This window comes from Emys orbicularis, chromosome 4, assembly GCF_028017835.1.
Source record: "Emys orbicularis isolate rEmyOrb1 chromosome 4, rEmyOrb1.hap1, whole genome shotgun sequence".
NCBI lineage: Eukaryota > Metazoa > Chordata > Testudines > Emydidae > Emys > Emys orbicularis.
In genome coordinates, this window is record NC_088686.1 from 122472742 (window position 1) to 122497747 (window position 25006).

Here is a 25006-nt window from a genome sequence, read left to right on the forward strand (position 1 = left end):
TGCCCTGTTTGTAACTAAACACCCATTCCCAATTGAGTGTATCAGCTCAGAAAGGAAGATTCAGAATCCTCAGGGTCCTGGGGCCTCCTTGGCTTTTATTGATTTTATATGAAAAGATCAAGGTGTCAAAAGTCATTAAAACAGTCTATAAAATATATTGGAATAGTAAGAGTAAACTCTTCTTCATGAATGCATTTTATTAGGAGTTGGAGTTTTTTGAGAGACTAGCGGGCACTGTGCAGATATCTTGCACTCTGGAGCCAATAATATTTTTAAACAAACTCTTAATAAAATGCGGTATGTATTTCTTGCCCAAAGGACTGTGGAGCCAAGTGTCTGGCGTGGGCCCACCTTGACTTAAAGTTTCCATTTTCCAAAGAGGGCAGACTGGGTGCATGCTGTGAGCTATTGATGGGGATTCTAGAGAGACACTGAACTCAGTTTCTCCATGAAGTTGCAGGGAGTAAACATCAGACATCAGCCATACATCCTGTCCCACGCTTTACAGAAAGTAACACCTGTAAATACTAAGGAGGCCAAACATTGCTTACCCCAGTCTCTGCAGTCTGCAGTTTGGATGTTTCAGTGCCTCACACAGAAGCTGCACTCCAGATTCTTGCAGTTCATTTATGCCCATGTCCAGCTCTATCAGTCTCTGGCTGGTTTTGAGAACAGCAGCAAGATCCTTACAGCTAACATGTGTGATATTGCAATAATTTAACCTGCAGGACATAAAGGCAAAGAAGTGAGATAAGTGCCTGAAAGGAACAGTTGTGATGAACCCGGAAAGAGGCCCTCCAAAAAAATCTTGTCTTGAAAATAGCCACAGGGCTGGTTTAGTAGTCAAGATTTTTGAGGTAGTTTAAGTGAGATACAGTCCCACTAAAATAATCATGTAACATCCAAATTTTACACTTCTTATAAAACTTTTTTTTTAAATACACACATACTTGGGCTCAAACTATGGCTCTGATCCTACTATTACTCTCTCGGGATCAATCATGGATAATTTCCACCACACACTTCCCTTTTGGGGAAGCAATAATTAAAAAGCTATTCAGGGACTGGGGTAGAATTTATGGGGCATGGTGGGGCCAGGAGGAGGGGAGAGCTGGTAGCTAAAGTGGCAGATCATTTCCCTCCCACAGGTGCCCTCCAATCATGCCCCCTCACTAACACCTCTTCCTCAAGAAACAAGGGAAATTCACTGCCCAAAAACATGGTTAATGCAGGTCTTGTTTACACTACAGCGCCTTTGCCAGTATAGCTATGCCAGCTAGACTCATCCCTGCTTAGTACCCTCTTCAATTCAAGAAGTATGTTTCAGATTCCTGCTGGCATGGCCAGTCTGAAGTGCCTTCTCTGGCTTGTCAGATTGGGTTTATATCTGCTGGTGAACCACAGCACCACTCATTAGGCTGCTTCCCCAGCCTGGTGAACCACTTGCGGTTCTTAAATTTTATACCAGTGTAACTCCACTGATTTCATTGGGGTTGCTCCTGATTTACACTGCTACAAGTCAGGCATAGGCACCAACTCTGTGGGTGCTCCAGGGCTCATGCACCCATAGAAAAAAAATAGTGGGGGTGGTCCGCATGTTCTTTGCTCTCTCTACTGGGAGTCACCTTACAGCTGTTGGGGGGGGTACTCAGCCAGGAGGCAAAGGAGAGTGGAGACTTCATTCCTTCTTCCCTGCCAATATGCTGCCTCTCCAAAGCCTTCTCTGGTGGGGGGGCACCAGAGGTCTACCTGTCCCTTCCAATTTGGGGAGAAGAAAGTTACTTTTGAGGGGCAAGATAAATGAGACACACAGAGCCCCTAGCAAGGTGGGAGTGGGGAAATAGGGGGACATGCAGAACCCCTGACATGGGGGAAGGGCACGTAGAACCCCTGGCATGGTAGGGAGAATGGGGAACCCTGGTATAGGAGATGGGGGGAAAGGAGGGGAACACATGGAGCCCCCTGGTATGGGGGAGGGGGATATGGAGGACACTGCTTTGGTGAGAGGGAGAATGAGACACTCTGGAATCAGGAGGGCGGATAGAGGGCATACACAGACACCCTGGCAAGAGGGAGGGTGTAGGGTGGAGTTGCAGAAATTCCTAAAATAGATGGGGATGGGAGGGTGGCACCTGGGAGGGCAGGAAATGGAAGGATGCAAGGAGCCCCTGGGTGTCTGCAATCAGCTCAGCTACAGAAGGTATGGAGTGTGTGACACTCTAGTTATTAATATTACAAACCACACATTTTAAAACAGATAGCTTTGAAATGAAATGAAAACCTGAAGGCAAAATTAGGAGGGGGGAACCCAATGTAGTCTAAAAATTGTTTGCATTACACCTGTCAGGAATGAAAGTAGGGGCTTGGATGAGCATGTAAAATAAAATACATTTCAACCGCTGCTTAAATTAAAAAGTTTCCCACGCTGGTTACTGTAGTTTCTCAGCCCTGGTTCCACAGGGCGTGAATCTCTATTTAAGAATCAGACTCAAAGTATTTTGGATGTATAGAACAAGCTGCAGGATCAAACTCAGTCAACAAGGTGTGTGTGCCATTAGCTATTCAAAACCAATTATTCTGTGTTTAATCAGTGAAGCACAGGGTCTACTTGATCAACTAAGAAATCCAGTTACTGCTGCAGATCTGTAGGTCTCACTCCTCAGGAAGGGACAGAAAGTTGCAAGTGCACTGAGCAGGGGGAGCTGAAGCTCAGTGGTGACTCCTCCTAAAGCAAGGGGGATGGAAGGAATTTGGAAAGTGGCTGTGATGGTGACTGCTCTGAGAAGGGAAATCACTGACAGATGTCTTCTTTCACTACATATATACCTTACTTTGATTGCAGATTAGAGAAGCCACCAGGAGCCGAGTGTATAATGGAGAGTGGCACCTTCTTGTCCTCAACAGGTAAGAGGCTAAAAATCACCAACAGACATTGAGAATAAAAGGAGAATACAAACAGCCATGAGATGAGTCCTAGCCATGTAACTGACTGGCAAAGCTTTGAGATAGATGGGGACAGAAGCACCTCAGCCCTCCTGATGTTCTTGGGAGAGTACAAGGGACACTGTATTAGGGGTTGGGGGCTTTAACCCCAAACCTCCAATGATGGGCGGCCACTATTGCAAAAGGAAGCTGGTTTTGCAGCTCACTCTGCTGGTGCTTTAGGGAAAGATTTTCAAGAGAATTCCACATCCAACATGCAGATCTTTTGAAACATGAGGTAGATGTGTCACAGTGGGAGCTTCTGGGTCTTTTGAAAACCTGGCCCCAAATCTCCTGAGTTTCCCAGGATCTCACAGGTCGGGGTGGAATCTTGTGCTTTGAAAGAAAAAGAGGAGAGCAATGTATTGAAATAGAAAAAGAAAGATCCATAGTTTTCCCCAAAGGGTTGGGTTTTTTTACAATGAGCCCAGCATTGGCACCTGCTTTTCCCTGCCCAGTTTGTAACTGTAAACATACATCCCCATTCCCAGCAAGCTGCACTTCAAAGGGTGTTTCTCCAAACTGCTGATGTGTCTCCGCTGAAAGCAACTTTGGCCCCTGCCCTGGAAAATTCAAAGGCAGGAGCCAGTATGGCTGGGGCTGAAGCTGAAACCCAGACTGAGTATTTCAGCTCAGATGGGGAGATTTAGATCCAGATCCTGGGATCTCTTTTGCTTTCATTAGTTTTAAAATAGAAAATTAAGATATTAAAAGTCATTAAAGTGATTTATAATGTAGGCTGTTAGATCTCATTCTTACCTTTCAGCTATTAAAAAATGGTTTGTTTAAAAAATTAACTATTTATTCCCCAAAGGCCACGGGCTGTGGAGCTAAAGGGTAAGGGTGAGCTCTTTTTAATAAAATGTATCTTATTAAGAGTTGGTTGAAAACTCGTGTGTGCATGTGCGCACACGAATGCTTGTATTCCGCTGGTCTTTGGGGAGCTGGATGTGGAGCCAGTTCTCTGGTGTGGGCCAGGGAGGCTGAGTGCGTGTTGTGAGCCATTAATGCTAGTGCTGGAGAGGCACTGAAATCTCAGCTTTTCCAGGTAACTGCGGGGAGCAGCCACAGACCGCATCGAGCACTTTACATAAAGGACATGTATAAATACACAGAGGAAGTCAAATGTTACTTACTTCAGACTCTAATTTGCAGGTTGGATGTATCAGTCCCTCACACAGCAACTGCACTCCGGGATCGCTCAGATAATGATTAGAACTCAGATCCAGCTCAGTCAGGCTCTGGCTGGTTCTGAGAGCAGCAGCAAGATCTGTACAGCCATCATCTGAGACTTTGCAGCTCTTCAAGCTACAGCAGAGAGAAATGCAGAGATGAGTGAGCCAGCATGAACAGGGCTTAGAACACTGGTCTACAATTTTTGAGAAGTCGTCTGCTTCAGAGATAAAATGTGCTATTTATTATGTATTTTGATGTGCTGAATTCAAATATGACAATTAAAACAACTGATTGGCTACTGTTTCTAAGATATTTAAGTTTTTACATTTTATGTCTATGTATATTGTGTAGATAGTAGAGTTTTAATCATAAATTGTAAACCTAGGTCTTTTCATGTGTTTATGGTTGCTTTACATGATAATATTTCACCTGTCCTGTTTATGGAACACTTTAAAAATCAGCAAAAGGGTTATATCAATAAAATGTATTATGAAACAAAAGGCAAAAAACTATTATGTACATAGTTTAGTCCTATTCAGTGTCTACTCGGCGTTTCTTGGCTTGTCTCTTGTATTCATTAAATGGAGCATCTCTTGTCACTGTCCAGCAATAGTCTGCAAGCATTAATGGGCTCCATTTGCCCTGATAGCATTTCTCCATTGTTGCAATGTCCTGGTGAAATCGCTCGCCGTGCTTGTCGCTCACTGCTCCGCAGTTCGGTGGAAAAAAATCTAGATGAGAGTGCAAAAAATGTATCTTTAGTGACATGTTGCAACCAAGGCTTTTGTATGCCTTGAGGAGGTTTTCCACCAACAACCTGTAGTTGTCTGCCTTGTTGTTTCCGAGAAAATTTATTGCCACTAACTGGAAGGCTTTCCATGCCGTCTTTTCCTTGCCACGCAGTGCATGGTCAAATGCATCATCTCGAAGAAGTTCACGAATCTGAGGACCAACAAAGACACCTTCCTTTATCTTAGCTTCACTTAACCTTGGAAATTTTCCACGGAGGTACTTGAAAGCTGCTTGTGTTTTGTCAATGGCCTTGACAAAGTTCTTCATCAGACCCAGCTTGATGTGTAAGGGTGGTAACAAAATCTTCCTTGATTCAACAAGTGGTGGATGCTGAACACCTCCCAGGCTCCAATGTCTGTTGGAGTGGCCAATCTTTCTTGATGTAGTGGGACTCTCTTGCACGACTATCCCATTCGCAGAGAAAACAGCAGTACTTTGTGTATCCAGTCTGCAGACCAAGCAAGAGAGCAACAACCTTCAAATCGCCACAAAGCTGTCACTGATGTTGGTCATAGTTTATGCACCTCAAAAGTTGTTTCATGTTGTCATAGGTTTCCTTCATATGGACTGCATGACCAACTGGAATTGATGGCAAAACATTGCCATTCTGCAGTAAAACAGCTTTAAGACTCTTCTTCGATGAATCAATGAACAGTCTCCACTCATCTGGATCGTGAACTATGTTGAGGGCTGCCATCACACCATCGATGTTGTTGCAGGCTACAAGATCACCTTCCATGAAGAAGAATGGGACAAGATCCTTTTGACGGTCACGGAACATGGAAACCCTAACATCACCTGCCAGGAGATTCCACTGCTGTAGTCTGGAGCCCAACAGCTCTGCCTTACTCTTGGGTAGTTCCAAATCCCTGACAAGGTCATTCAGTTCACCTTGTGTTATGAGGTGTGGTTCAGAGGAGGAGGATGGGAGAAAATGTGGGTCCTGTGACATTGATGGTTCAGGACCAGAAGTTTCATCCTCTTCCTCTTCCTCGTCTGACTCAAGTGAGAATGATTCTGGTGCATCAGGAACCGGCAGTCCTTCTCCGTGGGGTACTGGGCGTACAGCTGATGGAATGTTTGGATAATGCACAGTCCACTTTTTCTTCTTTGACACACCTTTCCCAACTGGAGGCACCATGCAGAAGTAACAATTGCTGGTATGATCTGTTGGCTCTCTCCAAATCATTGGCACTGCAAAAGGCATAGATTTCCTTTTCCTGTTGAACCACTGGCGAAGATTTGTTGCACAAGTGTTGCAGCATATGTGTGGGGCCCACCTCTTGTCCTGATCTCCAATTTTGCAGCCAAAATAAAGGTGATAGGCTTTCTTAACCATAGTGGTTATACTGCGCTTTTGTGATGCAAAAGTCACTTCACCACAAACATAGCAGAAGTTATCTGCACTGTTCACACAAGTACGAGGCATCTCTGCTCACTTTGGCTAAACAGAAATGTGTCCCTTTGCAAAATCAAACACTGACCAATAAGAGAGCATGACGCTGTATGATTTCTAGAGCTGATATAGGGCAATTTGTTCAGCAGAGTGATGTAAGCTTCGTTATAATTGCATCATCCATGACTTCTAGGAATAACATGATGCAATTCATATCATGTATGACGCAATACCAGCTTCAGATTGCATCATTCATTGTTTTGCCTAAAAAGCAAGTACTGTCCAAACCCAGTCAGATTTATTCATAGATCCAGTCAAAGATGTATTTTAGTCATTTCTGGTTTAAATTGAGATCCCTTCCCTTTATAACTCACTTATCCTCCGCCATTCCCAAGTCAAGGGTCGTATATACTGACCGTAAATAGCATATCTTGAAAACTAGAGCCAATCAACAATTTTAAGCATCATTTTCGTTCTCAGTGACCCAGAATTAGTAAAGTTTGACTACATTTATTTCAGAAGCATTTTGGCTGTAGAGCAGTGTAATTAATTATATTTTTGATGGTCTTATCTGAGCTGTTTTTTTACAAACTATACATAATCTTACATATGCCCACTGGAATTCCATGTAGATCTCACAACGTGATTCTTGGAAGTGAATAAAGTTAAGAATGCCACTCAAGAAACGAGCTGTCCGCTTTGCTTCTAAAAGAGAGGAATAGCAAAGAATGAGTGTTTTGGTCTCTATATGGCCCATAATTGGAAAACTTGAGCACAGCAAAACTCAAACAGCTAAATAGAGGCAAAGACTGAATGAAGAAAAGTACCATGTTAAAGATAGCTCTGGATATTTTAGTATTACAAACGTACTATGCTCCAAGGAAAGTTAGGAGGTCAATTTACCCATATTGGCTTAGAAGAGAATTTCTTACAGAACTTCAGTGCCAGTTTGGGGGTGAATTTTAAGAGATATCTATTACTGAACCAAGTATGTTTTAGAAAGGAACAAATCTTCCTCAGTCATGAAATGTACTTAAATTGGTATGATTAAGTTATGTCAATTTCTGAAAAAATTAAACAAACCCAAGACTTATAGCTATTACCTTACCAGTATTTGGAAAAGATTTAATTTGTTTGTACAAACAACTGCACCAAGCCATGAATTTATGATGCACCCAGATGCATGGTCAAGGACCTTATACAATCCAAAAATAAATTACAAACTGGGCATAACATCTCAGAAAAACAGCTATTCCCCTGAAAACACTGAGCACTGACTAATGTCAGTACAAAAAAAAAAAATCTGATAAAAAGAAAGAAGGGAGGTAAAAAAAAGTCGGCAACCCAAACAGAAAAACCTTGTACTAAACCCTGAAGACAGCTCCACAAGGACTCCAGCAGACATGTTCAAAGAGAATCCACAGCTAGGTCCCTGAACTAAGAAGGCCCTTCTTGTCCCAGCTCAATTCAAATTGAATTTTGGAATAGAGAACAAGGACACTCCTGGCCAACCTCAAATGCTTTGGCAGGAAAACAGGAAGATGCAGAAATCAACTTAAAGAAATTTCTTTAGCAAATTTAACAAAGTCTTTCCTGAATGGCCTGTGCCACACCAGAACTGCAACAGTGTGTTGGCAAGAGAGTGGAAGAAAGGAGGAAATACAAGTGTTTTCTATAGAAATATTTCCCCCAGGAAATCCACATTATTGAGTTCCAGTCCTGTCACCTACTCATAACTATTTCTACTTTTTAAGAGTAATTATAACCACCATATATTGCAAAACTACTGGAAAACATAAGATTATTATCTAACCTAGTAGCAAGACAGAACTGTAATGTTTTGTAATAGAGCTGAGATTTATTAGCTAATTAGTATTAACTGGATTGGCTAAAGCAGGGGTCGGCAACCTTTCAGAAGTGGTGTGCCGAGTCTTCATTTATTCACTCTAATTTAAGGTTTCACGTGCCAGTAATACATTTTAACATTTTAGAAGGTCTTTCTATAATATATAACTAAACTATTGTTGTATGTAAAGTAAATAAGGTTTTTAAAATGTTTAAGAAGGTTCATTTAAAATTAAATTAAAATGCAGAGCCCACCGGACCGGTGGCCAGGACCCGGGCAGTGTGAGTGCCACTGAAAATCAGCTCGTGTGCCGCCTTTGGCACCTGTGCCATAGGTTGCCTACCCCTGGGCTAAAGCATTGTAAGAACTATTTAATGAACTGGTCTTCTCTGGAGGCCATACCACGAGGTTCAAAAGTAGGCAGCTGCTGGTTCCACTACACCACAATTGTCTACCGCAGTGTAGAAAATAAAACCCAAGAGTCTTCAAAGATATTTCATAGAAATGGCCCAGGCATCACATGAGCATGTGGGAACATGGATGGGTTAACAAAAGCTTGCTTACTTGGATTTATGACATCTGCAATCTGAAAGTCATTAATACGGCAGACTGGAAGAAAACGCTCCCTGTGGGAAGGAGAGAAGAAAAAAAAAAAGATACTGAATGTTATTAGTTCTGTGAACAAGCCTACTTCAAATGGCCACTACATTACTTTTGCCCTATATAAATCTAGGGTACATGGGTGTGCTCCCACAATAGTAGAATCTGAATGTATCCTGATACTGTACACAATGGTGATCAGACATGGCAGAATAAACCCACAAATAGCATTTTAATAGTACTGCATTCACAAACTAGTATTATAGATCCTAAGTTGTTACAGTGCCTTGCATAAGGATTTTTTTTTAAGTTACTTTTCACAGGATACCTAAATGTAGAGCATTTTAGAAATAGGAGTGGTCTAATATGAAATTTATAAGTCAATCTGCCCAATGTCAATTATTCCACCACACATTGAATAGAGCAGTGCCTGTTAGAGCAGTGCCTCTAACAATGGTAGACATAACTGGAGTGATACTTCAGGCTTATGTAACAGCTACTCGAAGATCCTCCTCCATATCTCATGATTAGCCTCTGCCATGGGCCTCGGTGAACTGCTTCAAGCTATTCCCAATTCAACTGCATGCTCACCAACTTGCCATCGTTTATTGTTGATCTAAACCTCAGTCTCACAATCCTAAAGCATGAAAGCTATCTCACATATTTGGATAAAAAGCAGCTGGCAGCAGAGATTCTTTGTCTACTAAACTGTTAGCTGCTTTAAGCTGCCTCTTGTTAGTCTGCTAAATTTTATTTCACACAAGCTCAACAAGTTGAAGGGCCACCACAATTGCACAGACCCCAATCACATAAAATTAATTAAACTACAATCAAATAATGAATGAACTGTATGAAAAAATCCATTTGTTGTACTCACATATTAATATACAAGTTACAAATAGGTAGGAAGCCTTCAACAATCTGTGGATACATTATGTCAACATTGACCGGCATCTAAACACAAGAGTCAATAAATAAGACGATTACAAGGAGTATTCATATGGGGCAAATACTAGGGGGTTTTTTTTATGGGAAAGTCACTCAGAGGTGATAAACATGGGTGGGAAACTATCACTAAACTTCAAGGCAAAGGCAAGTTAGTGGTTTCCAAACTGCAGCCTGTGGATCCCTGTCCTGGTGGCTCACAGAATAATGTTTTGAGAACCAAGTAGTTGAAGACTGGGCAGAGTGGGAAGGTTGGTGTTTCCAGGAGGGGGTTTCTCAAACAGCTGCTAAGTGAAAACATTGGAAGGTGCTTGCCTAGTCAATACCACCTGGAAACAAGAATGGTTTGTTCACACAATATAAAAATACAGCATCCTAACTAAAAAAAAAAATAATAATCGCCTGGCCCACTGAATCCTTTAGACGGAATCAAAGAAATACAGTTAACTAAGGCTATGGTGAAGTAACATCACAGGCTAAAACAGGTGTGAATGTTCAAGTGCAATAATGGATTTATGATGCCTTGCCATATTTCAGACTAGAATTGAGCATTAGATAATGGCACAAGCTGATAATTAGTAAGGAAATTGTTGGTTTACCCCTCAAAACAATGTGGGTCTGGATTCCTGTGCTGCCATGTAATGTTATAGTATTCTTTTACACACCTGCATTACATTTTAATGCACTCATTCAAGTATATTATAGCATAGCACCAACTCCACTATAATTAAAGCCTGAGTGTTGCTTTCTGTTTGAAGGTAGACTATTCTAAGTGCTCTAAAAAGCCACATGCTGACTCAGATTGTTTTGAAATTTGCTATGCCTCATGGGGGTGCTGAGTGAAGTCCGTGAGCCAAGTTGGTGTCGTTTGAGCAAGTGGCTCCCAAGAAACAGCCCTACCCCCAAAAAACACAACATTTCACAAAATCATTTTGTTCCTCTTACTTTTTTTGCACATATCTGGGGCTCAGACTACAGCTCTGATCCTCCCCAAACTGATCTCAGTTGCTCTGGATTTATCTCAGCTAAAGCATGGCACCCACTGCCCCTGGTGGGAAGGGAGGACATTATACTGAAGAAGTTATTCCGTGTTAGTGAAGAACTTCAGATCAGCACATGCCAAACTAGCAACAGACAGTCCTGTGGCACCTTTAAGACTAACAGATGTATTAGAGCATAAGCTTTCGTGGGTAAATGCCCACTTCGTCGGATGCATGTAGTAGAAATTTCCAGGACTCTGTTGCTTTTTACGGATCCAGACTAACACGGCTACCCCTCTGATACATGCCAAACTAACGTGCCTAAAAAAGTAGGCAGCAAGTCTAGGGCTCTGCTAAAGCAAAGTTTCCAGGCAGTCTTGTCACAGTACCTGGGTGACTCAAGGTGACATTCTGTGGTCACTGAAAAATGCAATGTGCACATTCTGCAGAGGCTAATTTTTGGAGTTTTGCCCTGAAACCAAAGTTTCTGGAAGCCAGGAATCCTTACATTATTCACGGCTCTTTCAGACTTCCCTTGACGTTGGCAAGTTACAACTTTTGTACCTCAGTTTGCCCATGCGAGAGATGTGGCTAGTACTTATTTATCCACAGGGCTGTTAGGGATTAGTTATTATTCTAACATTTTGGAGACAGAAATCAATATACATTTTAAATTAATGAGGAATCAGTTTTTAGTTTGCCCAGGCTGTCCGTTTCATTGACTGGTTTGTCCTCAATTCTATTTTTAGTGGTATTTTTAAAGTACTTTTTATATTTACTTTGTCTTGTGAAAGAAAGGTTAAACCCAAAATACAGCAGACTGGGGAAATAACAGTATCCAGTATTTCTAACTGCATTATACCTGAAATTATCCGTTAACTAAATGCTGTGGATTAAATGCAAAATACTACAGGACTTTCAAAATAACATTCAGCTACATAAAGTGCTAAAAGGATCAGATAATTTAAAAATTCAAAAACCCAGTGCTTTAATAAATGTTAATTTGCATAATTCTGGAAATTGAGTTTCACTTTCTTCTCCCCCCCAACACTGTATACACACCATGTAGAAGTGCTCCAGACGGATTCCATACACATTCTGCAAGGTTCTCATGAAGATCATGTGCAATACCTCAGGCTACAAGAAGGAGAGAAAGAACATTTAATTGCAGTAATTACAAGTACACTAATACCAAGTGACTCTTATTGATGAGCTTCCTCTCTGTAAATTACTATTTAGTCTTCCTTGTTATTTATAGCACACAGAATATATCACAAACAAGTAGTACTCTGCCTTTAACAAATGAAGAGCCATTTCATTTTTTCATGAAGTCAATGACAAATCACATCCCAGTACTCATGTTGCATCATGGAGATGTTGTAATGCAACATCTCGTGATGCAACTTTAACAGGCAATAACCAGACTGGTCAATTGTAAATTTAATCAGTGTATTTACACTGATAGTTTTTAATTACCTATTTGTAATCAACAATTATGATTAGGTCAGCTTCACTTGGAGAATTTTCAAACTTGAGTGATACCAAAAATCTTGAAAAGTATCACACAAAGGCAGTGATTTTAAATAAAAATGTAACAGCAAACTCCTATAGTGAATGGGGGAATAATTAAGAAAGCATATAAAATATTGAGTTTTTCATTTAGACTGGAAATTAAGACTTAATCTCATGCCATTAATAAACTCCCAAACAATTGCAGGGGAGAAGGATCTATATAAATTAAGTACATTTAAAACAAAAGATCTGGCTACAGATTAAACAGGAAGACCATTCAGGTCTTCAGGTAATCCCCTAAAACATCAACTCATGTGCAGCAGAATTCCCTGAGATATCCCAATGGATGGTCTATTGTCCCCAGTTAAGAAGAGAGTTAAAGTCTAAGCCTTAATGAATTAAACTACAATGTGTAAATATACAGAAATTCAGATATTCAGTGCATTTCATTATTTGAATTCTGCAACTTCTGTACTGTAATACCAGAGCTTCAAATTTCACATCTACTGAAAATTTGGCTAAGCACCTTCACCCTAGCTAAATGCATGGTCTTTAAGGCAGAACTGTTACTAACAGCAATTAAATCAACAGACAATGGCATTCACTATCATTAGGCTAAGTCTGTTATCCAGAGGATGGTCTAGTAAAGCAGGTTTCCCAATTTTATAAAACAAAGTTATGGGTTCCAGTGTCCTAATCATTAAATTGCATGCCGATGCAGGGGGCTGTCTGCTCACGTGCACCTGTAAAATGGCAGAGCACATCTGTAATATTTCCTCATGTGAATATTTTTACCGCCAGTGGGACTACTTTTGCAAATAAGTGTTATGGGGTCAAATCCTGAATACACTAGTATATTTACATTGTCCTCCAGCAGAAAGCTACTCTGTTTCCAGAGCATTCTTACCTTGGGATTTGGAAACAAGTCATTTTTGGAGAGGTTTTTAGCTTCGGATCCTGTTAGGATCTGATTGCGGATGTGAGTTATGATGTCATTGGGATTATATCTGGGAAACGTTAAGAGATCCATTTTGTGGGCCTGCAAAGAAAAATAGCAGCACAAAGAATGCCCCTTTAGAGCCTCACAACTGTCAGAGCACAGGCTGGGGAGATTATGCAGAGGAGCACAGGTCACTGGCTGACCCCCCCCAGGGCCTCTGCATGACATCAAGCAGCCTCCCAGCAGAGACCCCTACGGAACGAGAATAGAGGTAGATGGCTGCTATGGGCTCCAGCTCTGTCCCCACACAGACCCAGCACCACCACAGAAAAATCCCTTCTCCCTGCGTGGAATTGTCATCCACTCCCAGTGCCCTGTGACTGTTCCCCATATAGCCCAACACCCCTCTCCCAGGCACTGACAGCCCACTGCCCCACTCCAGGGCCCTCCACAGACCTGCCCCAGCCACCAGGAGCCCTGGACCTTCTAGTGCCCCCACCAAGCACTGACAGACCCCCCCCCCCCCCACTGCATCAGGTCCTCCCATGGACCCATCCTACCCTTAACCCCAGTCACCGGGAGGACCCCAGGTGCACTGCCGCCACCCCCCACCACCAGGCACCGACACTCCCTCCCCCCCGCAAGGGACACATTATATCTCTGCCCAAGGGACAGGGACCCCAGGCACCCCAAAGGGCCCCATCACCCCTCCCGCAGGCACTGACAGCCCATCCTGCTCCAGGGTGACTGAATTTCATCTACTGTTTTGTTGTCCAATGTTGATAAATGCAAAGTAATGCACAGTGAAAAAACAATCCCAACTATACATACAAAATGATGGGGTCTAAATTAGCTGTTACCACTCAAGAAAAATCTTGGAGTCATTGTTCTCTGAAAACACTTATTCAATGTGCAGCAGCAGTCAAAAAAGTTAACAATGTTAGGAATCATTAGGAAAGGGATAGATAATACAAAAAATATAGTATATAAATCCATGGTAACGCCCACATCTTGAATACTGTGTGCAGTTCTGGTCAGCCCGTCTCAAAAAAGATATTAGAATTGGAGAACATACAGAAAAGGACAACAAAAATGATTAGATAAAGGAAATGCAGTAGATCCAATCTACCTAGATTTCACTAAGGCTCGTGATACAGTTTCACATGGGAAATTATCAGTTAAATTGGAGAAGATGGGGATTAATACAAGAATTGAAAAACAGGTAAGGAACTAGTTAAAGGTGAGACTACAATGTGTCATACTGAAAGGTGAACTGTCAGGCTGGAAAGGGGTTTCATCAATGACCTTGGCACAAAAAGTGGGAGTGTGCTAATAAAATTTGCAGGTGACACAAAATTGGGAGGTGTTCCCAATATGGAGGAGGACCAGAATATCATAGATGAAGATCTAGATGACCTTGAAAACTGGAGAAATAGAAATGGGATGAAATGTAATAGTGCAAACTGCAAGGTCATGCACATAGGAATCAATAACAAGATTTTTTGCTATAAGTTGGGGACATATCAGTTGGAAGTGACAAAGGAGGAGAATAACCTGGATGTATTGATCAATCACAGGATGACTATGAGCCACCAATGTGATGCAGCCATGAAAAAGGCTAATGCAATCCTAGGATGCATCGGTAGAGCTCTGAAAATCCGCGGATATCCACTTAATATCTGCAGACCATTTTTGCGGATAGTGGATGGGATGCATATACAACCGTGCAGGGCTCTGTTCACCGGCGGCGCCTGGCCCTGGGGGATGCAGCACACTCGGGGCCGGCAGCCAGCCACCAGTGGCTGGGGGGCAAGCCAGAGTCACAAATGTCCAGCACTCGCTCGCCGCACCGTTTCCTGTCCAGCAGTTCGGGCCCCTCAGACGGGCAGCACTGGCCACACTCCCACCCCGCTGGCTCCTGGGCAGCAGGGCCCGCCCCCAGCCACAGGGATTGGAGCGGGCAGGGCCCTGGCACCCCACTCCTCTGCCCTGCTGTGATGCAACACACCCTGCTGCTGCCATTGCTCGCGAGCCCCCAGGGAGCGACATGTGATGCTCCTTCCCCCCAACCCCTATGCCACCCCTTCTCCTCAAGACCCCGCCCCTATGCCATCCCTTACCCCCAGTCCCTGCCCACATACCGCCTCTTCACTGCAAGACCCTGCCCCCTGCTTGCTCATCTCCACTCCCCTTCCGTCGCTAGCCCTAGCCCGTGAGAGACAGCTTGGTGCTCCAGGTGCAGATACATATAAAAGACGGCCAGCAGATGGCAGGTCAGATGCACATTGATTCTGGTGGATGCGGATCCACATTTTTGTATCCCCGCTGGGCTCCACGCATCAGGCAAGTTATTTCCATGAGAGACAGGGAAATGTTACCACCATTATACAAGGCACTAGTGAGACCCCATCTGGAATACTGTGTGCAGTTCTGGTCTCCCATATTTAAGATGAAATAAAACTGGAACAGGTGCAGAGAGGGGCTAGTAGGATGGTCAGAAGAATGGAAAAGCTACTTAAGCCAAGCTCTTTGAGTCTCCTCTCATGTTTAGACTAGCCAAATGAAGGGTCAGGGGAGATATGATTGCTCTCTATAAAAATACATGGTTAGAGGGATAAATGCCAGGGAGGGAGAGGAGTTATTTAAGCTAAAGGCCAATGCTGGCACAAGAACAAAAGCATATAAACTGGTCATCAACAAGTTTAGGCTTGAAATTAGAAGAAGGTTTCGAACCATCAGAGAAGTGAAGTTCTGGAAGAGCTTTCCAAGGAGAGCAGTGGGGGCAAAAAACCTACCTGGCTTCAAACTCAGCTTGATAAATTTATGAAGGAGGTGGTATGAAAGATTGCTTACAATGGATGTGGCCATCTGCAATTGCTAGTAGCAAATATCTCCAATAGCCAGAGATGGGACACTAGATGGGGCGGGCTCTGAGTTACTACAGTGAATTCTTTCCCAGCTGTCTGGTTGGTAGGTCTCTCAGACATGGTGAGGGTCTAACTAATCAGCATATTTGGGGTCATGAAGCTTTCCCGCAGGTCACATCAGCAGAGACCCTGGGGGGGTTTCACCTCCCTGTACAGCATAGAGCGCAGGTCACTTGCTGGTTTGAACTAGAGTAAATGGTGAATTCTCTGTAACTTGAGGTGGGCAAGGTTCTGTGGCCTGCAATGATGGTCCCTTCTGGCCTTAAGGTCAATGAATCAGGGTATGGAACAGATTGCATATGAGGAAAGATTAAAAAGACTGGGACTGTTCAGCTTAGAAAACATACTCTGGGGGATATGATAGAGCTCTATAAAGTCATGATGGTGTGGAGAAAGGAAACAAGGAAGTGTTATTTACTCCTTCTCATAACACAAGAACAAGGGCTCACCCAGTGAAATTAATAGGCAGCAGTTTTAAAAACAAACAAAAGGAAGTATTTCCTCACACAATGCACAGTCAACCTGCAGAATACTTTGCCAGAGGATGTCATGAAGGCCACAACTATAACAGGGTTCAAAACAGAACCAGATAAGTTCATGGAGAATAGGTCCATCAACGGCTGTTAGCCAAGATGGCCAGGGATGCAGCCTGATGCTCTGGGTGTCCCAAAACCTCCAACTGCCAGAAGCTGGGAGTGGAGGACAGGGGCTGGATCACTGGATAATTGCCCTGTTCTGTTCATTCCCTCTGGGGCACCTGGCATTGGCTGCTGTGGGAAGACAGGACACTGGGCTACATGGACCATTGGTCTGACTCAGTCTGGCCGTTCTTATGTTCAGGGAGCCCAGGCACCAGCACCTGGCACTGACACCCCCACCCCGGGGGCCCCATCACCATGCTGTCAGCCCCGCCCCCGTGCGCGCTCTCCCTGAGCCGGGCAGCCGGGGGCTCGCAGCGGCAAATCCCACCGCGGGGTGTGGGGGAGGGGTGAATGCCGGCGCGTGCTGCTCACCTGACCCGAGAGAAGTGGGGTTCACACAGCGGGGCCCACACAATGGGGCCGCTGCGCCACTCGTCGCGTCACTTTTTCAAATCTGGCGGGCGTTCCGCCCCCAGTTAACGTCACTTCCGGCGCGACTGCGTCCCCGCCCACATGCCGGGGCAACACCAGCTAGAGGTGGGGTTACGGGGCGTTGCCGAAACGCTCCGGGCCCGCCCCCAGCGAGGGAGCTGCCTGGGGGCCGGCGCCTCTTGTGTACACGCCGCCCTGCGCATGCCCGGGGCGCCGCGAAGCTTGGCAAGGCTTTCGGTGGGACTCATGCCCCCCCTACTGCAGGCTGGCCCCGTGCGGACGCGTGGGTCGGTGTTGTCTGGTTAATTGCACATGGCGCACTGCAGAGTGAACTGAGGACCGGAAGGTGCTGGGTGTGTGCAGTTGTCCTAGGGGAGTGACAGGGAGCTCACAGGATTGTGCCCCTCCAGCGATTATTTCTAAAGAGCTTTGAGTGTAGGTGGAGAAAATGCTGGTAGAAAAGTGTCGCTGGCACGTGTGAAACACAACTTAGGAACCTGACCTGATGGAAATGCTCCCATTGACCTCGATGGGCTTTGGTCAGACCCAAGCGCAAAATCCAGATGGTCACATTCCATTGTTAATTTATATTCATGCAGGCAGGCCACTGACCTCAATGGGTTTGGCAGGCAAACATTACCCTTCTCCAGTACTGGGTTTACCATGGGGCCGGGCCCAGAGTCAGAAGGGGCCCTGACCAGCCCGATCCCCCAGCCAGCTGAACTGCCAGGAAAGCTGCCCCCGTCCCTGCCCCGCCTCTTCCCCAAAGCCCCCACCCCTGTTCTGCCCTTGCCTCACCTCTTTCCACCCCTCACCTCTTTCCACCCCCTGCAGCAGGGGTCCGGCACGCCCTGAACTCACAGGGTGGCCCCAGCCCGCCACCCGTGAGTGCTGTGGGGTGGTTCCTCCCTGTCCCCCAGTCCCAAGGCTGGGAGCCAGGGGAGCAGAGCAGAGCGGGCTGGGGCCGGGTCACTCCACTTCCCACCGCCCCGTGAGTGTGGAGTCAGGCCCGCCCTGCAATCACCGGGTGGCAGGAAGTGGAGTGACCCGGCCCCAACCCACTCCGCTCCGCCGGCTCGTGCTGGGGGGAGGGTTCCCCCCGGCCCCCCCAAGCCTAGGGTTACCATACGTCCAGATTTCCCTGGACATGTCCGGCTTTTTGGTGCTCAAATCCCCGTCCAGGGGGAATTTCCAAAAAGCCGGACATGTCCGGGGAAATAGGGAGGCATAAGCCAGGGTCCGCCCGGCCCCAGCACGATCCGCTGGGTCCGCAGCGCAGCCCAACCGCCCCGGCTACATTGTAGCGAGCTCGGGCGGGGGGGGGCTCGGGCTTCTCTTGCGGGCAGGGACCCCTGGCCACTGGGGGACTCTTCCTGTGGCCCCGGCGCCGCGGGAGCTGTTTCCGGCGGGGACAACAGGCCGGGGAACGTGCTCGGCGGCGGCAGGAAGGAGGCTGCGGCCGGGGCTTCAGGGACCCGCGCTGCCGCCAGGCAGAGGCTGCCGGGGGAGCGGGGGAGCAGGTCAGGCGGGGGGCGCAGAGGCTGCAGGGTGAGGAGGAGCAGGGCAGGCAGGGGCATAGAGGCTGCAGGGGCGGGGGGGTGCAGGGGCTGCAGGGCAAGTGGGGAGCAGGGGTCTCAGAGGCTGCAGGGGCGGGGGGTGCAGAGGCTGCAGGGGCGGGGGGGCGCAGGGGCAGGGTAGGCGGGGGCTCAGAGGCTGCAGGGGTGGGGGGGTGCAGGGGCTGCAGGGCGAGTGGGGAACAGGGGTTTCAGAGGCTGCAGGGGTGGGGGGGTGCAGGGGCTGCAGGGCGAGTGGGGGGCAGGGGTCTCAGAGGCTGCAGGGGTGGGGGGTGCAGGGGCTGCAGGGCGAGTGGGGAGCAGGGAAGCACTTAGCAACCCCCAACCAAGATCAGAGCAGGAGGAAGGAGGGGGAATGCAGGGTGCTCAGAGGAGGGGGCAGAGTTGGGGCAGGGACTTTGGGGAAGGGGCGGAGTTGGGGCAGGGCCAGGGCCCCCGTGGAGTATCCTCTTTTTTCAGTGTTGAAATATGGTAACCCTACCCAAGCCTGGGGGGGGTGATGGAGTGGTGGGGAAGGGGTATGGGATGGGGAAGCAGGGGCCCAGCATGCGGATCCCCTTGGCAGCAGCTGGGGCTCCCCTGTTAAGCAGGCCCATTAAACCCTCACCTTGACAAGCCCCACCTCCCCTTCGTCTGTACCACCCTGATGAGCCCCCCCAGACACCCTCCCCACTGAGCCCCAACCACCTACACCTGGACCCCCACACAAATGAACCCCACCTCCCCTGCACCCAGACACCCCCCCCCCCCCCATTGAGCTCCAACTACTTTCACTTGGTCCTCCCTACAGACTCCCATTGCCCCTGCATGTGGAATCTCCCTGTGCATCCAGATCCCCCACTGAGCTGCCTGCACCCAGACTTCCCCACACAGAACCCTCTTACCCCCATCTGGATCCCCCCACACTAAGTCCCTCTGCACTTGGATCCTGCTGCCAGGGTGAGCCTCCCTGCCCACATCTGGTGTGCCTGGCGCAAAAGGGGCAGGACCCCAGGGTCTTTCTGTGGCAGGCATGGCCCTTGTGCTGTGTCAGGGTCAGATTCAGCCTCACTGCCAAGTCCCTGTCCCAGGGGGGTGGGGGAGGCTGCAGGGTATTCTCTCACCTCCATGCAGCCAGTGGCCTGTGCTCCCCACTCCCATGGTGGAGCTTCCACATTTATTTATTGTAAAAAAAAAAAAAAAAAATTTGCAGAATTTTAAAATATGCACAGAATTTGATGCAGAATTCCCTCAGGAATATGGGGTGCTGTACAGCTATAATGGTGGGACTGTGAAGAGAGTGCTGGACAGTAGGGGATCTGTGGGTGGGGGAGCTGGGCAGGGGGTGTGGTGTGCAGGGTGCTGTGCAGTTGTGGTGGGAGGTCAGCAGGAGGGGTCTCTGGGCAGGGGGTGCTGGGCATAGCAGGTCTGGGGGCATGGGGCATTGGGCATAGGGATCTGTGGGGGAGGTCTCTGAGTGAGGGGGTGCTGGGCATAAGGGCAGGGGGGCAGTGTGGAAGGGGCATCTAGCAGTTTTGGGTTTGTAAACAGTGCCCTTGTGCTGGACTGAGTGGGGCCACTCCTGCTGCGCTGCACCTCATTGCCCCCAACCAGCCCCTCGCTCTGCGGACCGCCCCTATCACATGCCCTATTTCCCCAATGGAGGCCCACAAATATGTTTGGCACCAGGCCCACAAAAAGTTAATCCGGCCCTGCCCTTCTCTGTAAGGTGAAGATCCTAAAGCCATATTTAGGCTGATATTCCCAAATGTGTAACCACCTACTCCACTTCCAGAATGTGCATATTCTGGTGTGGTCCCATAGCACATGTGTAAGCAGGGTGGCCTCTACAAACAACATTACCCCGGGGCTGGCATTTTCCAGACATTGTTAAATAAACATGTAGAAGATCAAAGATCTATATAGATCAGTGGTTTTCACCTTTTCCATACAGGACCTGCTCATTTAGCAATATGGGAAGGGCAAGATGGTCCCTGATACCTGGTCACATGCCCCAGGCTGAGAACCCCGATACAGATAATATGTAGTCTCTGAAAGTTAATTCAAGAAAGTATCAAGAGGACTCCATAGTTTTCTCAAACTTTTATGGTATTCTCATCAGCAAATACTGAAATGGGTTTTGACCCCAGTACAATGTATATCGCCACTGTCCCCCATCCCCCGCAAGAGAAATTGGCTCCCACTGGAATTCTCAGCTCAGAGGGGATGGAAGGTGGCCTCTTGGGTGTTATTTCAAGGGCATTTTTTGTTTGCTGAATATCAGAGTAATACTAATCCTGCACAGAGGGAATAAGGCAGAAACCATAATGGCAGAATTAGCTGCTAAAGTGAATAACTACTGGGTATTTCTCAGCATGAAATACATTTATATTCCATACATAGAATAACCAGAGGATGGCACTGCTGTACTACCAAAATCCCTGTGTCAGTTCAGCATACAATAACACAGTGGTTCTCAAACAGGGTCCAGGGGGGCCGTTGGCCGGTTTCAGGGGGTCCACTAAGCATGGCCAGTGTTAGACTTGCTAGGGCCCAGGGCAGAAAGCTAAAGCCTCGCTGCACAGGACTGCAGCATGGGGCCCCGAGCTCCACTACCCGAGGCTGAAGGCGAAGCCTGAGCAACTGAGCTTCACGGTGCCCCCTGTGGCGTGGGGCCCTGGGCAATTGCCCTGCTTGTTACCCCTTAACGCCAGACCTGACTTTTATATGCAGTTTTTGTGGCACAGGTGGTCTGTGGAGTTTTTATAGCATTTTGGGGGGCCTCAGAGAAAGGTTGAGAACCTCTGCACTAACATAAAATAAATATTGACTATTGACACATGACACAGAAACCCCTGCCCATGCACAGTTCTTTGACCACCTTTGGTGGGAACATTTTTGACCATTTTGTAGCTAGTTTGGGACACTTTTTAAGAACACATTTTAAACCATTTTGAAGCTTTTTTAAAAAAAAAAACTAGTTTGTATCACTTTGGGCATTTGGGGAGCAGTTTTGATCATTTCTGTGCATTTTTTGTCCTCTTTTGGGGAATTTGGGAACATTTTTAAACATTTTTGAGGGGAAGTTGTTTTCACAGCTTTTTGGCAGTTTGGGGGAAAGTTTTATTTTTCTCACCAGTTTTTTGGTACATTTAGTGTCTAAAAATTGCAAAACTCTGGCACCACAAATGCTCAATTGAAGTCAAGGGGCTCATTCAGGTGCATGAAGTTAAGCACATCCTTAAATGTTTTCAGGGTGAGGGCCAAAGAAAGGAGGGAGAGAAAGTGGATTTTTTTGCAGTTGTGGTGACTGACATGTGCAGGGTTATTATTACTCTGGTTATTTACCTTTGAGCATCATTGCTTGGTAACGTCTGCACTTACTGAAACATCCTCGGGAGGATGCAGTGTTGGAGAGTTTGTATATCACCTGTGTCAGAACAGAGTTGAATTCCTCACTTAAAAATGTTTTCTCCCTCCCAGTGTGCAGACACAGATTTCTATGAGACTCCAGATTTTCAGAACTTTGATAAACATTTTTTTTTTTTCTGTTTTTCAATGCTTTCATAGGGTTTTGGAACTTCACATTTCAATGACAATTTTTCCACCAACTCTATTTCTCAGTACACCACAAACAAGAAGTTTTGAATGCGTGCCTTCGGCTTCTCATCTCCCGTGTCTGTTTCCTTTCAAAAGTTAAGATGGAGGCAGCAGCCTAGCTGATGCAAAGCTGAAGGCCATGTGGATTAGCACCCTCATACACAGGGTCTCTCTTACCGAAAGGCATCACACAACAGACTTCATGCCTTTTAATAAAATATAGAAACTAGTCATGAACAGCACCAGCTGGGGATGCCTAAAATATCTGTGGTGGGTGTGACATTATTGACATAAACTGTGACCATATAGATCATTGTTGCAACCAAGGTCCTATAGTTACACCAAATCTTGTAGAAAGGAGGTCAAGTAAGATGTCTATGAAAAGGTTATGATTTGCTGGTTATGATTATGCTATCTGGATGCATGTATCATGAAGGACATAAATCCACACCGTGTAGATGTCAAGCATAGCAGTTTATTACACACAGCGCTGGGGGAGTGTCACTTGGCTTATTAGGCTCAGAAACACTGTTAATTAATTGATTACAATAGAATATATAGATTTTTTATGGGCAGGGGAAAGTGACGGGGTAGGCAGTTCCACACCCCGGGATAGGTTTTGCAGCAAGACAAGATAGCACATTAGCCAATGGTTAAAAGGTTACATAATGTCTCCACCCATGGTTTTAAGTTAGCAAATTAACATTTAATTAATATTTTGATAAAAGGATATATATATATTGAATTTTGATTTGGGGTTCATAGGAATGGAGCAATTTTTTTAATTGTCTAACAGGTACATTCCTAGGGGTTAAAGCAAAGAAACAGTGAAAAAATATGATAATACAGATTATCTCCTTTATGTCTTAAGGCAGGGCATTGGTCCCTGGGAAAGGAGGTGGAAGGATGCCATATTTTATACTGACGTGCCAATTTTTATAAACTCAAGGTTGGATCTGTGGGAAGACTGTTTTCCCTTTAGGAGAAACACAATAGGAACAGGGATTTTTTGTTTAATTTGAAACATTGGATGAAACATAATTATTTAGTTATTGCTTTAACATTTGGCATTTTTACTGATTAAGCATATTTTAGCAAAGGCAATGTTATTTTGTTTATTTTGCTTTTTTTTTAGCTAACACTGGTCTACAATTTTTGAGAAGTCGTCTGCTTCAGAGATAAAATGTGCTATTTATTATGTATTTTGTTGTGCTGAATTCAAATATGACAATTAAAACAACTGATTGGCTACTGTTTCTAAGATATTTAAGTTTTTACATTTTATGTCTATGTATATTGTGTAGATAGTAGAGTTTTAATCATAAATTGTAAACCTAGGTCTTTTCATGTGTTTATGGTTGCTTTACATGATAATATTTCACCTGTCCTGTTTATGGAACACTTTAAAAATCAGCAAAAGGGTTATATAAATAAAATTTATTATGAAACAAAAGGCAAAAAAAATTCTGTACAATAGTTTAGTCCTATTCAGTGTCTACTTGGCGCTTCTTGGCTTGTCTCTTGTATTCATTAAATGGAGCATCTCTTGTCACTGTCCAGCAATAGTCTGCAAGCATTGATGGGCTCCATTTGCCCTGACAGCGTTTCTCCATTGTTGCAATGTCCTGGTGAAATCACTCGCCATGCTCGTCGCTCACTGCTCCGCAGTTCCGTGGAAAAAAATCTAGATGAGAGTGCAAAAAATGTATCTTTAGTGACATGTTGCAACCAAGGCTTTTGTATGCCTTGAGGAGGTTTTCCACCAACAACCTGTAGTTGTCTGCCTTGTTGTTTCCGAGAAAATTTATTGCCACTAACTGGAAGGCTTTCCATGCTGTCTTTTCCTTGCCACGCAGTGCATGGTCAAATGCATCATCTCGAAGAAGTTCACGAATCTGAGGACCAACAAAGACACCTTCCTTTATCTTAGCTTCACTTAACCTTGGAAATTTTCCACGGAGGTACTTGAAAGCTGCTTGTGTTTTGTCAATGGCCTTGACAAAGTTCTTCATCAGACCCAGCTTGATGTGTAAGGGTGGTAACAAAATCTTCCTTGATTCAACAAGTGGTGGATGCTGAACACTTTTCCTCCCAGGCTCCAATGACTGTCAGAGTAGCCAATCTTTCTTGATGTAGTGGGAATCTCTTGCACGACTATCCCATTCGCAGAGAAAACAGCAGTACTTTGTGTATCCAGTCTGCAGACCAAGCAAAAGAGCAACAACCTTCAAATTGCCACAAAGCTGCCACTGATGTTGGTCATAGTTTATGCACCTCAAAAGTTGTTTCATGTTGTCATAGGTTTCCTTCATATGGACTGCATGACCAACTGGAATTGATGGCAAAACATTGCCACTATGCAGTAAAACAGCTTTAAGACTCGTCTTCGATGAATGAATGAACAGTCTCCACTCATCTGGATCGTGAACAATGTTGAGGGCTGCCATCACACCATCGATGTTGTTGCAGGCTACAAGATCACCTTCCATGAAGAAGATTTATTCATAGATCCAGTCAAAGATGTATTTTAGTCATTTCTGGTTTAAATTGAGATCCCTTCCCTTTATAACTCACTTATCCTCCGCCATTCCCAAGTCAAGGGTCGTATATACTGACCCAATAGCATATCTTGAAAACTAGAGCCAATCAACAATTTTAAGCATCATTTTCGTTCTCAGTGATCC

The 25006-nt window shown here is 45.4% G+C and overlaps 1 protein-coding gene across 1 annotated transcript in view; it reads right to left on the bottom strand.

The window, feature by feature from the left end:
* The window catches only part of LOC135877812 (adenylate cyclase type 10-like), a 113060-nt gene that overhangs the window by 17856 nt on the left and 70198 nt on the right, over positions 1-25006 (bottom strand). Inside the window, 3 exon segments of the mRNA XM_065403360.1 lie at positions 9670-9746; positions 11780-11854; positions 13137-13268. Coding sequence (XP_065259432.1) covers positions 9670-9746; positions 11780-11854; positions 13137-13268 — 284 coding nt within the window.